The following is a 16,603-nucleotide window of genomic DNA, read 5'->3' as shown; positions in this document are numbered from 1 at the left end:
TCTGGAAGAAGGAAATAAAGATAGTGAACAACATTTTTCATCTCTTTTGGTGTTTGGACTCTGACAGGGCTAGAGCTATGAATCAGAATCAGAGATTCCCCAGGGTCAAACTGGGATAGCCCTAAAAGACATTAAGCGCTCACAGATTACTACAACCCTCACCTTTTGTACCCATAGATTGTAACTCATTTGTGTATATATGTTTGCCTGCTTTAACCTGTAAATAACTTTTTCATTTCTTTTTCCTAGTTAATAAATCCTTAGCTTGGTATAGGATTAGAAACCAGCATTGTCTCTAGTGTGAGATCAAAGGTACCAATTGACCTGGGGTAGGTTACTGGTCTCTTGGGCCTGGAAGCAACCTGAATCTTTTATGATCTCTGGTATATAGCAATCAATTATCACTAAGACCAACTTGCCTGGGTAGCAAAACAGACTGGAATGCCCAAGAGAACGGTCTGTGACTTCATGGTAAAACTGTTAGTGCTTCAGGAGTTCATATTTGTTACTGTGTTGTTGAAATCTAATTATAGAACATACAACCAGTTTGGGATGTCTGCCCTGCTTTTTGGCAGTCTGCCTTGAGATTGGAACTCATGGTCATGAACCACTGCGGACAGCATGGGGGGGGAGGTGCTTGAAAAATTAGAAGCACGAAAAACTGTTTTTGATCATTCTGCTACTCCAAACATGTCATTTTGATCCTAAATTTATATTAAAAGTTATCAAGTCTCAGAATACAGCCAAGCAAGAGCCAACTGTGCATGTCCAGTATTGCAGTAATGTGGACAGGAGAAGGTGTTGGAATGGGGAGTGAAGGGAGCTACTGAGACTTGTGTGTGTGTGTGTGTGCCCTGTGCACCACTACCCTCTGCTCAGGGGTTCTGTCCCCCTGCCCCCAGCAGTTGGTACATGTGCTCTGAGTCCTGTCCTTCCCCTGTGCTCAGTGTCTTCCCCCAGGTGTTTTCTGCGTACTCCCCAGCAGCTGGCCTGATCTCATGCACCACAGCGGCCGCTTCATCGTCTCCTCTGGTCCCGTTCTTGCATACCAGTCTGTGAGATTGTGGGAGCGACAACGTTGGGGCAGAGGGGTGGAAACATGTCTCGCAACCCACAATTTGGGAAATACTGCAATAGAGGACCATTACCTAGCAGATCGAGGCCATCTCAGCACTTGTCTTATTTCTCAGGTAAACACATGAGATCTTGTTCTAGTAGGGTTTATCAACATTGGCCTTGTGGGAGATCTCCTTTGAGTTTCTTACTGGCCACCCATGCTATGCACACACTGGCCTTGTTGGGCTCCCTGGGGAAGCTCTTGGTCCTTGAGTACGGTTTTGCTTATCCATTCCAGACATGGATTTCCTTCACTTTGGCCGACTTTGCAGGCTTTTCAGCCATCTCAGATACTGTTCTTCTTTTGTACCTTGCCAGGACCTATTGAGGAAAAAAGAGTAGGAGTTATAGGCACAGATGGACTCCTGATCCATCTAGGTGCCCTGTGGGTACTAAGCAACAGTTTCGATGGTTTGATTGAGGATGCCAGACCAGTTTTCATGATTCCAGTCTCTCTTCTTTCTTTGTTAACAGTCTATCCCATTTCTTCAGTGCTTGGTCCCAAATTACTTTGGACCAATGGGTCTTATGCATAGTGGAAGTTGGATGCATTCTTTGGTTTGTTTCTTCACCCTCCTTCCCATTCTCCTTCCCCATCCCTTTCAGGGACCATTCTCACAAGGAGCTTTTCCTACAGGAGGTTCAATTTCTCATCCAGGTGGGAGTCATAGACGAGATTCCTCAGTGTCAAAGAGGAATGGGATTCTATTTTTTTAATCCCAAAAGCACAGGGGGTTTCAGGCCAATTTTAGATCTGCATCAACTCAACCAATATCTAAAAAAAGAGAGTTTTGCAGGATCATGTTGGCTTTGATTATCCCCTCCCTGGAGACTGGTATGCCACCCTCAACTTAAATCACCACATGGAAATAGGTATCCTTATCAAGGCCACAGAAAATATTTCAGATTCCTGTCATCTCATTACCTGTTTGCAGTGCTGCCCTTCAACCAATCAATAGTGCTTTGGATTTTTATAAAATCCAATGTATGATGTATGAATATATGATGATGGTAGCTGCCTTCCTGAGAAGGTTAGGAATCCAAGTTTATCTCTGCCTGGATGACTGACTTGTGTGAAGCCATTCCAGGATTCAGTTATTGTCCAGTGTAACTCTCATCCAATCAACTTTCAAGGCACTGGGTCTGTTGATCAATTCAGAAAACGTCTATCCTCTCGCCAGTTAAGAGGATAGAAGTTATAGGGGCAGTGTTGGACTCTACCCCAGCTGGAGCTTTCCTTCCAGAGTCAAGGTTTCAGACTATTCGATCCATTGTTTTAGATCTCAAGACTTACCCAATCACAGCTGCATGGAATTTAGAGGCTTCTGGGACACATGGCCTCTTGAACATATGCAGTCCAGTATGTCACATTGCATCTCAGGATTCTACAAGATTGACTGGCTTCAGTATTTTTTCTGAGCCATTCCCATTGGAAAACATGTATTTTTCACATTTTAGACACTTTAGGCTGGTAGACAAACCTTGTCAATACTTGTGTAGGAGTTCGTTTAGTCCCTCCTCAATCATTGCGAATTATAGTAGAGGATGCATCTGCCCCAGTTTGGGGGGGGGGGCGTTGCTCATCTGGGTTCTCTTCAGTCTCGGGTTATGGTATGCAAAGGACCTAATTCTTTACATAAATGTCAGGGAGTTGATAGCTATCCAGCTGGAATGCCAGGTTTTCCTACCCCGTGTCCAGAGAAAAAGTCTGCTCACTCTCACAGACAACATAGCAGCAGTGTTCTGTCTCGACAAGGAAGGGCACATTCATCCCTGCTCTGCCAAGTGGCAACTTATCTATGGGATTTTTGCATTGCCAAATTGATCTGTATCAAAGCTGCTTACTTTGCAGGAGTGCAGAATGAACTGGAAGATCACGTAGACAGGTCATTTGCGAGTCGCCACGAGTGGTCCTTTCATCCCGATGTAGCCAGATCCATTTTCCAGATCTGGGGAACTCCCCAGGTAGATCTGTTTGTAATGAGATACAACAGGAATGCTAGCAGTTTTATTTCTTACAGGGTCACAGTCTGGGTTCCCTAACGGATGCTTTCCTATTGCTTAGGATATGTACACTAGTACATGTGCAATCACTCAAAGAAGAAAAAATGATTACTAACCATGTGTCCATTCCATGACTTGTCTTCCTAGCCTTCTGCATTGGAGGCTTTCTAGCAGGGAGGAACTGTGGGGGTTGGGAGGCCGCCGCTCAATGCTTCACACCTTACATGCAGTGGTGCGCTGCAGCAGAGGATGCTTGAGCTGCCCCAGTGGATACCTCTGAGGGAAAATCTTCTGATTACTGTGCTTGGGGCATGCATGCACCAAGAATGAAATGGCCATGTGCAACACATCTCGAAGAAAGCAGATATGAAACAGGTTAATGACTCTCTTTTTTCTATTCCAAAGTAGGTAACAGCTCAGGTTCCTTCACAGATTCATTCCTCCTTCTCTAAGGTTCCAGTCTGACCTATGCTTTTCCTCCCATAACACTCATTTCCAGGGTTATACTCCAGCTGAAGTAAGATGATTCTGATAGCCTCAGCTTGGCTAAGACAGCACTTGTTCTCAGACGTACACAGACTCTCAGTTCAGTTACCTCTAACGCTTCCTTCAGACAGGGACATATACTGTATTTTCTCTCCTTTCCAAGTCCTAAAGCTTGACTGTTGAATGGCTGGACTGTACTGCAAAGGACTGGGGTGGTGTGTGGGTGTTTTTTAAAGCTGTCCAGAAGATTCTTTTGAACAGCAGGAAACTATTTAGGAATACTTACCTGTGTAAATGGAAACATTTCTTGTGTTGATCAGAGGTTCATAGCTTCCTCCCCTCATCAGAAAAGATATAGGATATTTTATCTGCTTTGTTGCAGGGAATTGGAACTGTCCATTAACTCTCTAAAAGTACATTTAGCTACTATCTCTGCTCTACATCCTCCTGTCCCATGATGACTAGTGTTCTCTAACCCTATAGTAGATTCTGCTATCCCTTTTAAAAACATAACCATCTCCTCATCAAACAGACAGTTCCTCCTTGGGACCTGAATCTGGTATTATTAGCTCTAATGGGACCTCCATTTGAGGCTCTTTGGCCCACCTTCAGCAAAAATTTTCTTTCTTCTGTTTATTACTTCTGCAAGGAGAGTCAGTGAACTGCAGGCTCTGCTGGTGAGGCCCCTGTACACTATATATTTTTTAAAGACAAAGTGTTTGTGAGGTTCCATCCAAAATGTATTCCAAAGGTGGTGTCTAGTATCCACATTAACCAGATTGTCGGTTTATCCACCTTTCCCCCTAAGCCGCATACATGTAAGGATAAGAAAAGGCTTCATATGCAGGATGTCTTTCATGCCCACTTCTTGTATATAGACAGAACAAAATCCTTTTAGATCATCTCCATGTCTATTTATATTCTGTGCAGACAGTATGAAAGGACAGGAGGCTTCAGCTCAAAGATGGTCTCATTGGATAACCTCATGTATAACCACAAATTGTGAGATAGCAAACACGCTCCCTCCTTCAAAAGTGTCAGCTTATTCCACAAGGGTACCAGCAACTTTCCTTACCTTCTTGAGAGATTTGCCTGCAGAAGACATCCATAGAGCAGTGACCTGCTCATCAGTGCATACTTTCTCCAAGCACTGTGCTATTAGCATAGCCTCCAGAGCTGACTCAAACTTTGGGAAAGCAATCCTATAGTCTTTCTTCAGATAGAATCCCAACCCCACCACCATTCCGTATTGCTTGGGAATCACTGAGGTGGCATAGACTTTTGCAGGCACTCAGATTAAAAAAATGCTTACTTACCCATGTAGTAGCTGTTTTTTAAGATGCATGCACATGTTTGTTTCACGATCCATTCTCCTTCTCCTTCTCCGCTTCAGAGTCTATTCTATCATGATTCAGTTGTGAAGGAGCTGAAGGAGGGTTGGGATGGCTCCACCCTTTATAGACTGGCCTGGGGCACTAAGACATGCAGGGTGCATGTTCCAACTGGACAGGTCTGGCTACACAGAACTCTCCGGGTCAAGGTGCACTAGGTATGCACACAGCTGAGTGGAATAGACATGTGCAACACAACTCAAAGAAAATTTTTTATGATACAGGTAACTTCCCCCCTGCCCCCTTTATTTGATAAAAACACACCAAGAGAGAGGATTCCCATTTTTTTTTTTACAGTTCAAAGCATCAGCTACAAAATATATTTATCCAGGTGATAAATCTACCTCCACATATCAGAATTACATGCAGGTCTAATTCTAATCTATGTAAAACCTTCTCTAAGTTGGTGTATTCAAGGTGAGAAGATATTTTATGGTGATCTTGAATTTAGGTTTCTTCCTGAGAGGAGGGGGATGATAAAAATACAGTTTATAACAGTCTTCCCAAAGGCTGAAAAATACCACCTTCCTCCCTTCAAATGTATTTTAAATAAATACAAAATAAAATCATCTCTGGAAAGAATAAAAGCTTCATTAAAATGTATAGAAGAGTTCTGAAAAGAAGTCAATGGCACCTCCTGGTCGTCTTGGCTTTCGGTAACTTGTGGTGCTCCCAAGATGTTAAGGTTGATCCTGCATCATTGAAATCAGTGGAAGTTTTGCAGTTAACTTCGGTGGGTGAAAATCAGGCACTTAAGTCCTAAGCCAAAACTCATTTGGAGGCGCGGGGGAGGGGAAGAACATTCTCAGGGACTTCAATTAGCTTTGGACCAGTCCTTAAATGAGGCTGAAAGGAAGGGCTGATGAACCAAGGGACTATAGCAGATATTTTTTTAAGCGAAATTGAGGGTGCTAAGTGACTTGCAGAATTGGGCCCATGGTGATGGCATGCCATGATTCAATGATTGAACAAAGCACTGAAGCACATGTTTTATTTTAAATGTGCTTAAGTCTGATTGATTAAACATGTTTAAGGTCTTTGCTTATTAGGGATACACTTAAGCATATGCTTCAGTGCTTTGCTGAACTGGGCCCCTAAAGAAGTAAGGACTGGGTTCTTTTTCTCTCTAAAAATGAAAAGGTTAATCTTTAATCTATTAAATTAATCCTTAACTTAATATATTAGTCACAGCTCTCATTGACTGCAAGTAGAATCAAACCCGAAGGAAGGTTAAATGCAAGAGCAAAATACAAAAACACTCCTATTTTTTTCAAAAATGTTGAAGGTAAAATACATGTTCAAACTGTACACTTTAATACTGATTGTTCCATTGTAACAGCAAAAGAAGTTTAATGTGGATTTCCAGTGCATTCATTGTGATGAAGAAGAGGAGTACTTATAGTTCTTTAAAAAAACTTTTTACTGTGAATGTTAGATTTTACATAGTGATATTTTAAAAATACATTTAAATTAGAATGTTATTTAAAAAAATATAAATTGCATAAACGTAAATGAGAATATATATTAACTGTACAATTGTAACTTTTATTCAGAAAACAAGTGAGGCCTCATGATCTACTGTCAGCAGCATAATACTTATATATTTAAACTGTTTGTTACAGACGATGATAAAGAAACTGAAATTCAAACAGTTGTTTCAGAACCAAGTTGCCACACGAAGATCTGTAAACAACAGAAAGCTGGAACATCACATAACAAACCTATTAGGGAAAAGGTTTACTCTTATGATAGAACAGGTATGTAAATCTTAGTATCCCAGACAAATTATTTTCTCAGTTATGCCATTGAAAAAAATGGAGTTACTCCAGATGCAAACTGATGTAACCCAGAAATATTTGTCGCAATGTCTTTTTGGGGACAGCTATCTACTTTTTGGATAAAAATTCTGTGGGACAGTTCTAGTTAAGATGGCACTTTAATTCTGAAAGACATGTCAGTGGCTTATGACTTTTTCTGCAAATTACCTTTAGGGTTGACATTTTTCACACTTTGTCTTAGACCAGAAGTAAATTTGATTATAGGGTTAAAAATATGTGATTATTTTTGAGTTCTCAGGTTAAAAATGACTGTCTAGGTTCTTAGTTGACTTTTAACATTCTGACAATTCAGGTTTAAAACTTCAGTTATGGCATGTACTGAAGTCTCCATTGCAGTGATCTACTCCGGTACCATCTAGATGGATTGAGACGGGATTGGACATCCAGTGTAGGGTACTTGCACCTTTGTCTGAGGTGCCACCATTCAGCCCAAGGGATGAGCCTTCTTCAGACTCTGAGGTCTCAGTTCAGGGCTCCTTTTCAACGCACCACTCACTGAGACAGCATTTGGATGAAGCTTCTTGGGATGCTACCAGACATTCTAGGATCAGGGGTTCTGATTATCCATGGGGAACCTATCCTTATCTGCCCATTTTTAGTGGGCCTTCTGGAATCCTTAAGGACGCTTTGGAGAGCAATTTTACAGGTCTCCAACAACCAAGAAAACGCAACACCCACTAGTACTGCACCATTCTCAGACACCATCTGACCAGCCCCTGGTACCGCAGAACTGCCATCTGGTACTTCATGGTCTTCCTTTGCTACCTTATACATCTTCTGTATTTTGTTGAAGGTTGGATATTAGGAAAACTTTTTCACTAGGAGGGTGGTGAAACACTGGAATGCGTTGCCTAGGGAGGTGGTGGAATCTCCTTCCTTAGAAGTTTTTAAGGTCAGGCTTGATAAAGCCCTGGCTGGGATGATTTAATTGGGTATGGGTCCTGCTTTTGAGCAGGGGGTTGGACTAGATGACCTCCTGAGGTCCCTTCCAACCCTGATATTCTATGATCTTTCTATCTTTCCTTGGCATCGGGAGTTGTGCCTTTAATATTGACTCCTTGATAAATTGCCAGCTGTCCTGAATTCCCTTAGGTTTTCTTCTTATGGGATCTCACCTACCAGTTCTCCAAGTTTTTGTTAGTCTGTTTTGAAGTCTATTATCCTTATTTTGTTTCTCTCCTTCCTGTCCCTAGAATCATGAAATCTATCACCCCATGATCACTTTTACCCAAAATTGTCTCCCACCTTAATATTCACTACCAATTCCTCCCTTTTGGTCAGAATCAAGTCTAAAATCGCTGTCTCCCAGGTTACTTCCTCCACCTTCTGAAACAAAAAGTTGTCCCCACTACATTCCAAATATTTAGTGGAAATGGTCTATTTTGTCATATTACTTGTTCAGCAGATATCTGGGTAAAGACCCCCATTTCTACCAGGTTTTGGGTTTGGGATATTTATTTGTTCTAGAATGTCTCATCCAGTTCCTCTTTCTGATTTATTGGTCTATAGTAGACCCTTACCAAGAAGTCACCTGTATTTTTTTTACACCCCTTTTACTTCTGCCAAACACACATTCAACTACCATTCTACATCTGCTGAGAATGTAACTAAATCTTCTTTTGTCAGGGCTTCCAAGATCAGGATATGGTTTCGTAAACCCAGGCAAAAGAGGTCTCTGGAGGTCCCTTAGAATAACAGTGGGGAAAGTTACTTCATTTATGATAATATCATTTGGTGGGAATAGTGTTCCCGCCTGTCCAGGAAAGTAGAATTTCAATCAGTGGAAAATCTTGGTATCATGAACTTTTCCAGTGCAGTCCATATTGGCATCCATAATTCAGCCTCAGTGGTTGACAAGAGCCTGTATAACAATGGAGTAGTGCCTTTTGCGGTTTATGTATTCGTGTCCATAGTTTGCCCTCTTCAAGAAGCACAAGAGTCCCATCAATGTCCATGGTCCAATTAGGGAACCCCATTGTCTCAAAGTCAGCAACTACTTAGGGACATTGTTCATGCTCATCACCTTTGGGTAGATCACATTCCTGATTGCTTTGGAAACCTGTGCACCACAACCCGAGCAGTCGACTTGTCAACACCAAATTGGTAATCAAAGGCTGTGTCAGGAGTGACTAGCTTCCAGATAGCTATAGCAACCCACTTCTGGAGCAGCCTGGCTGCTCTTGTGTATCGTGATGCTGGAGGACTGCTCCACAGAGCTCTAGAAATGTTGCTTTCTTCATGGGAAAGTTCTGGAGCTGTGGTCATCCCAGGTGTGCATGACAATGTGATCCTAACAGTCTGTGCTTGTGGCCCTGCTCCAGAAGCACCAGTTTACCTAGGGGGCATTAGCAGCTATACTGTGAGTTGTGAGCAGCCTCAGGCAGTTGGAGTCTGCTGCATCTGTATTGTCATTGTCCTCGTCCTCCTCTTCCTCCAACAAATGCTTTTTGGTAGGTCAGAAAGTGCCACCAATATGTGCACCAGTATCTCTTGGATGCTCTGCCTGTTTCCTGACACAGGAGAGAAAATGCAAGTAGGACAAGTTCTTCAAATGGTGACTCCTCTATGTGGCTGGCACTGGTTGCTGGGAGAATGCAGACTCAAAAGTCATCTCAGCTGGATGTGTTTGTGGGCTGTGACAAATTCCTCACAAGTGCCATGGGATGGACAGTCAAGCTTTCTCATAATCCACCATGAACAACGGACTAGAGTGACTACAGCTGAGATCACTTGGCAGCATAATATAGGCTGGTTTGGCTCACGTCTGCATAGTGCAGTGTGGACATGGAAGTGTGAGACCCACGTTCAGAAATTCTATCTTAGGGTCAGTATTCAGTGTGGATGCTCAAGCATGAGCTTACAAATACCAAGCCTGTGCCTAGAGTCCCACAGACCTGGCTTTATGTTACAGTGTGGACATACCCTAAGAAACCTCTTATCTGTTCCCATTCCTCTTCCCCACTATTGGATCCTCACCCTACTGCTGAAGCGTCTACTGCTGGGGGCCTGGCAGGGATAACCTTACTGAATTTGGGGCAGCTCTGGCATTTTCACCATGGGATTTAAGAAAACTTGGTGTAGTCTGAATAGAACAATGTATACTTCAGCAATCCTCCTCTATGTTCCTACTTCTCTCTTCCCACCATTGTTTTGCTTACATAGGCATTGAACTCTACCACATGGAGCTAAGAATGGCAACTGTTGTCTTGTAGATGGACATAGGCAAGCCTTAGCTCTGACCCATTTGCCCTCCTAATAATGCCGAGACTGGGGAGGAGCTGAGGCTGGCTTATCCCAGTGAACAGGAAGGCAGACTAGCTCCCCCCAAAGTGGGCTTATATCCATTGAGAAGAGAGGAATGAGGAGACAGGTTGGTCTTTCTGAAAGTCACCCTGCGCTGCTCAAGTCTCAACTGCCAATTTCCTTTCACTACTCCTGGTAATCTCAGTTGAGCACCATGGTGACAGTAAGCTTAGCATTTCCCAACCCTCCCCTACAGCAATTGCCTCATCAGGAGAAGGAGCACAGAAATGCCTTATCCTGATTTCAGGACCTTATTCAGCTCTCATGAAAGAGTAAGAGAGAGACATGGTGATCCCCTATTGGCCCCAGGGAGCATACTTACTTTTAATAGTCCTAGCACTCCATAAACCACAAAGCTCACTAACCTGCCCTGGTGAGTCTCACATTAATATGGAGTAGTGTGTATGGTGGTATTAGGGGACTAACTGAGAGATATCCTTTAACTTTTGTTATATGTTATCCTTTTGTTAGTGATGGCTGCAAGATACTGTGAATTTGTGCTTTAATTAGTTCAGTGTTGTGTGTTTCTAATGATAGGTTTATTGTATATAACTAACAGTCCAGAAATGTAGTACATAGATGGATCTGTAAGTATCTATAAGGTGGGAATAACAGTACTTTCATCTGATGTATGCGACCATCAGTTGTTATTCTCATAATGCAAATTAATTTGTGGGTATTCATCCCCCTGGTGAATTTGTTCCTTGATTTTATTTTACTCAGCTATGTACCTTGTTTGGGTATGTCTTACAAATATAAAAAGATTCCTGTAAAAAAAAAAATTGATTTCCTCTCCCCCCCTCCCAGAACCATTCGATGATGATGTCGTAAAGCATATTTTGAGGCTGAGAAGCAAACTTGGCTGGCAAACAATATTACCACCACATGGATACAAAGCTGAAGAGACGAAGGTGACTAAAATTCAGAAGATTGCACTTAGGGTAATTTTCTTTATTTGTTGAATTTTGCCTTGTGAAAATGAGGATTGAATGTAAATTTAGTTAAAATAGTTCTCCCTTGCCTATTTTTTCCCCTCTGAACATAATTCTGTCCTTAAATCAGAAGAACAGAATGCTCAGCATGAGTAAAGCATTGGTAGGATTGGGGCCTAAACCTTTAAAATCACAAGTAATATAGCCTATGCCTTGTAAGAGGCAGAGTCCTTCTGGGGAGTGGAAGGAGAGAGACACCTTGAATAGTGATGCCTGGCAGTGCTATATTTGTCTCCAATGTCCTGGGAGGGCATAGTAAGAGATGGCCTTTAATAAAGCCAGTGTGGCTCCTGTACTGTGAGATATTTAGCCAGATATTTCTTCACACTCACTGGAGTTCTGACAGCCAAAATATGTCTGTCCCTCTGTAAGTGCAGTAGTGATGGTAAGAGGCCTCCCTGTGTTCTCTCTTCAATCAAGTGCACTCTTACAGAGCCGGACATAGTTTGGGCCTGTGTATGCAGAACAGCAAATTATGCAAGTCCTAATGGGGCAAATATTCTTTGTTATCAACAACAAAACAAAACAGTCTTTTTTCATTAGAAATTTTTCCCTGTATAGAATGGTTACTGATGCCAATGCAGCTGCATTGGTGGTAGTTCAGTGGTCAAAAATGTTTAAAAAAAAAAAAAAAAGTTCAGTGTAGACCAGGAATCTGATGTGCAGGAATAAGGGGCACCTCTTCATCCATCTGGATCTTTGAATGCTAACATTTATATAACTGGGATCAGCTTCAAAAGGTCAACTACTGTTGCAGGAAGTCAGGAAAATGTGCTTCATAGTACTAGTTATTCACTGATTGATTCTTTCACATTTGTTACCATTGACCCTTAATTTGTTGGTATTTTGCATTTTTCTTTAAAGTTCTCGCCATTGCATCTTCACCAGTAGAAGCTAGAATGGCAGTGCTAGTGTAGACAGGCTGCTGGTGTCTGTTAGCATTATAACCACCAGCTGTAACGATGGTAGTAAAAAATAGGAATATTGAATAAAAGAAAAAAAAAGCCTTAGTTGCTAGGCTAAGTGGATGCTCCTTATTCATAGAGATATAGTAACAAAATGAAGGCCATTTGGTAAATGAAATTTTGATTTGGAATGTAGGAGGGGATACAGGAAACTTCATTTCAGGCATAGCACTTATATAGACATTGAAGAGTGTTGCAGTGAGTACAGAGCTTTGTGGTAGCCCATTATGTGTGGCTTTCTGGTTTGACTTCTGAGGTATGGAGTAGGTGCAAGCAAACAATATGCCTTTTACATTTAGCTATATTAAACGTAAACATCTAGGTACAAACAGCGTAGGCCATATTTACAGTATAGGAGACTATCCTGGAAAGCAGTGACTCTGAAAAAGATTTGGGGGTCATGGCGGATAATCTTCTGAACATGAGCTACCATCTTATGTTATAACTATGTTATGTTATCTTATAACATCTGATGAAGTGAGCTGTAGCTCACGAAAGCTCATGCTCAAATAAATTGGTTAGTCTCTAAGGTGCCACAAGTACTCCTTTTCTTTTTGCGAATACAGACAAACACGGCTGTTCCTCTGAAACCCATCTTATGATGGTAGGACCAAAAGAGCTAATGCAAACCTGGGATACATAAACAGAGGAATCTCAAGTATGAGTAGAGAGGTTATTTTATCTTAGCACTGGTGCGACCACTACTAAAATACTGTGCCCAGTTATGGTTTCCACTATTCAAGAAGGATGTTATTAAATTGGAGAGTGTTCAGAGAAGAGAAACCAAAATGATTAAAGTATTAGAAAACATGTCTTATAGTGATAGACTCACGGAGCTCAATCTATTTAACTTAACAAAGTAAGAAGTGACTTGAGTACAATCTATAAGTATCTACATGGGGAACAAATATTTGAAAATGGGCTGTTCAATATAGCAGAGAAAGAGTTAACATGATCCAATGGCTGGAAGTTGAAGCTAGACAACTGCAGCCAGGAAATAAGGTGTACATTTTTAACAGTGTGAGTAATTACCTATTGGTACAATTTACCAAGGGTTGTGGTGGATTCTTCATCACTGACCATTTTAAAATCAAGATTGGATGTTTTTCTAAAAGGTGTCCTCTAAGGATCATTTTGAGGAAGTTCTGTGGCTTGTGTTATAAAGGAGGTTAGGCTAGATGATCACAGTGGTTACTTCTGGCCTTGGAATCTGTGAACGTTTAAAAACTCTCCTGTCATGGAACAGAAGAATAATTGGATTGATGTTACTTGAAGAGCTGTATGATGTAATAATAGGTAATTTCCCAGCTAATTCTGATGACATTATTCACCATTCTGTTTTTAGTCAGTCTGTTTTAATTTATAATCCACTTATGGTAAAGTACATAATCAATTTGTAATTATGAAAAATAAGTTGTGCAGTAACTTAATGTATTTATTCTTTGCTAACAGAGACCTTTATTACTGAAAGATAGTGGAGAATATGTATATTGTCTCAGAAGAAGCAGGAACAACCCTAAGGCTCCCTATAATCCATATGATCTTCAAGTTGTCTCTGCAAATACAGCTAGACATAATAAAGAATATTGGACTGTTACTGCATCGTTTGTGTCCAAGGTATCTATCTAATAATTTCAGAATTTATATTCACAGTAGTAATTGTAACTCTGGAGTTCTGAAACTTTTTTGTAGAATGTATATACCCCGCCTCCGATTTATGATCTTACAACATCCCAGTGGAAATTACAGTACTTGCATATTTAAATCATACATTATGACACTTGAACTCCTCTAATACCTGGGCCACACATACAGATTGATGAGTTTGCTTCTGGCTACAACTTAACAGAGCTGGGTCGTTTTTCTCAGGCAAAAGAGGCTTCTGCTTTTAGACCCAGAGTTCTGGGTTTGATACCTGCTGTCAACAAGCCATTGAGAGGCATCGCATTACACTTATATGAAAAAGTAGTATTGGGAAAGTATTTAGGGTGGATTTTTCAGAATTGATCAGCATTGGCCAACATTTGCTCCCTTGAAGTCCATGTTAAAACTCCCATTGATTTCAGTGGAAGCAGAATTAAGCCAACAGTGAGCATTTTTGAAAATCTCACTCAATGTATTTTTATCTGCCTTTTAGTGATTTACAGCTGGAAATAAAGAGGGAGAGCCATTGCCGTATGACTAGTCAGCTGTCCACGGACCACAATTTGAATAAGGCTGTCATAAATATAAAGGGAAGAGTAAGCCCCTTTAAAATCCCTCCTGGCCAGAGGAAAAATCCTCTCACCTGTAAAGGGTTAAGAAGCTAAAGGTAACCTCGCTGGCACCTGACCGAAATGACCAATGAGGAGACAAGATACTTTCAAAAGCTGGGAGGAGGGAGAAAAACAAAGGGTCTGTGTCTCTGTGTGATGCTTTTGCTGAGGACAGAACAGGAATGAAGTCTTAGAACTTAGTAAGTAATCTAGCTAGGTATGTGTTAGATTAGGATTTGTTTAAATGGCTGAGAAAAGAGCTGTGCTGAATAGAATGACTATTCCTGTCTGTGTGTCTTTTTTGTAACTTAAGGTTTTGCCTAGAGGGATTCTCTATGTTTTGAATCTAATTACCCTGTAAGGTATTTACCGTCCTGATTTTACAGAGATGATTCTTTTTTACTTCTATTAAGTCTTCTTGTAAGAAAACTGAATGCTTTTTCATTGTTCTAAGATCCAAGGGTTTGGGTCTGTGGCCACCTATGCAAATTGGTGAGGATTTTTACCAAACCTTCCCCAGGAAGTGGGGTGCAAGGATTGGGAGGATTTTGGGGGGAAAGACGTGTCCAAACTACGTTTTCTCAGGAACCCAGATAAAGTTTGGTGGTGGCAGTGGAAGTCTAAGAGTAAAATAGTTTGTACCTTGGGGAAGTTTTAACCTAAGCTGGTAAAAGTAAGCTTAGGAGGTTTTCATGAAGGTCCCCACATCTGTACCCTAGAGTTCAGAGTGGGGAAGGAACCTTGACAAAGACCTATTAGAAAAAGAGCACTGCAATAATCTGTGCAGTCTATTTCTGTGGTACTGAACTTGATGGGAAACCTAAGTTATTTTCCAGTAGCTTGAAAGGTCTCCTTTAGCACAAGTACTAGAAACTTGTAGTTTGGAAAGATAGACTGAATGACCTAATAGATTGAGTCACTGTCCCTATGCGTGCTCCACTTCAGATGTGCGCATGTCCATGCGCTTTCAATCAGAGATTCTTGTCAGCAATGCCTGCTGGTCTGTGCCTGTGCCCTACACATTCTCATACTCTGGTACAAGAATATACAGGGAGGGAAGGATCTGCCATCACCTCCCTCCTGCCTCCACCCCTGGTACTGACACCTATAGCTCCTCCACTGGAGATAGGAGATGATATTGCCTCAGACATTTCCATCGAGCTTTCCACCACCTTCCCATTCAACCTTCCGCCTTTGAAGTATATCCCAAGGACGAGACCACAAAAACCAGTCGATGACTGACTTGTCAACCTTAGCAAGAACATTTTTGGGGACCCACTCCTTTTCCTTATGCCCCCACAGCATTTTTCTTTTTGGACCCCTTGTGCTCCTTGTGGTGGCCAATTCTATAAGGTGCCCTCATGCAAGAGGACCTACCAAGATCAACAGCCACTGGCACCTCAGGATTCTCTTCCCAGGAAGAGACACCTTCATCTAACAAATCCTCTTCCTCACCAGACGAGACGGTTATGCCCCCACCCCCATTCTCCATGGGTGACTTCAAGGCCTTACAAAAGTTTAGGAAAAGAATCATAGAGGCCTTGTGGAACTGCTTGGAGAAAATAAAAGTACAGTGCTCCCTGGTGAATATTTTGCATATCTCCTCTCAAGAGCAAGATTGCCTTGCCTGTCAGTGATGCTTTGCTTACTATCACGAGCCTGTATGATTTGGGAGAAACAGGCAACCATTCCACCCATATGCTGACAAAAAGTACTATGTGTTGGCCATGGATTCGGAGTATTTTTCTCCCATTCCACCCCTAACTCTTTGGTAGTTGATGCTGTTAATGAAAGGAATAGGTGGTATTGGTCCAGATCAACCCCCTCCAACAAAGAACTTAAGTGCCTGGACCGTCTCAGTTGCAAAAGCTATTCTTCAACTGCTCATGATTTGCCTCAGGACCAAAAGGAATAGTTTCAGACTCTCATTACTGAAGGCCAGATGATTGCCAGATGTTCCCTGTAAACTTTTCTTGATGTGGCAGATGTAGTCTTGTGTTTTATGGGAACTCTGTGGCAGCTCTCCGATCTCTTCAAGTTGCAATGGGGGAGGTTTAGATTGGATATTAGGAAAAACTTTTTCACTAAGAGGGTGGTGAAACACTGGAATGCGTTACCTAGGGAGGTGGTAGAATCTCCTTCCTTAGAGGTTTTTAAGGTCAGGCTTGACAAAGCCCTGGCTGGGATGATTTAACTGGGAATTGGTCCTGCTTTGAGCAGGGGGTTGGACTAGATGACCTTCTGGGGTCCCTT

General features: G+C 41.7%; 1 protein-coding gene across 1 annotated transcript in view; it reads left to right on the top strand.

The window, feature by feature from the left end:
• The first annotated feature begins 554 nt into the window (after nt 1-554).
• DNAH14 (dynein axonemal heavy chain 14) overlaps nt 555-16,603 on the top strand; it is a 454,489-nt gene continuing 438,440 nt past the window's right edge. The window contains 5 exon segments of the mRNA XM_073336702.1: nt 555-1,190; nt 5,000-5,155; nt 6,620-6,754; nt 10,946-11,079; nt 13,548-13,712. Coding sequence (XP_073192803.1) covers nt 5,089-5,155; nt 6,620-6,754; nt 10,946-11,079; nt 13,548-13,712 — 501 coding nt within the window. The 5' untranslated portion in view covers nt 555-1,190; nt 5,000-5,088.

This window comes from Lepidochelys kempii, chromosome 3 (assembly GCF_965140265.1).
Source record: "Lepidochelys kempii isolate rLepKem1 chromosome 3, rLepKem1.hap2, whole genome shotgun sequence".
Taxonomy (NCBI): domain Eukaryota; kingdom Metazoa; phylum Chordata; order Testudines; family Cheloniidae; genus Lepidochelys; species Lepidochelys kempii.
This window is presented reverse-complemented; position numbering and strand designations above follow the sequence as displayed.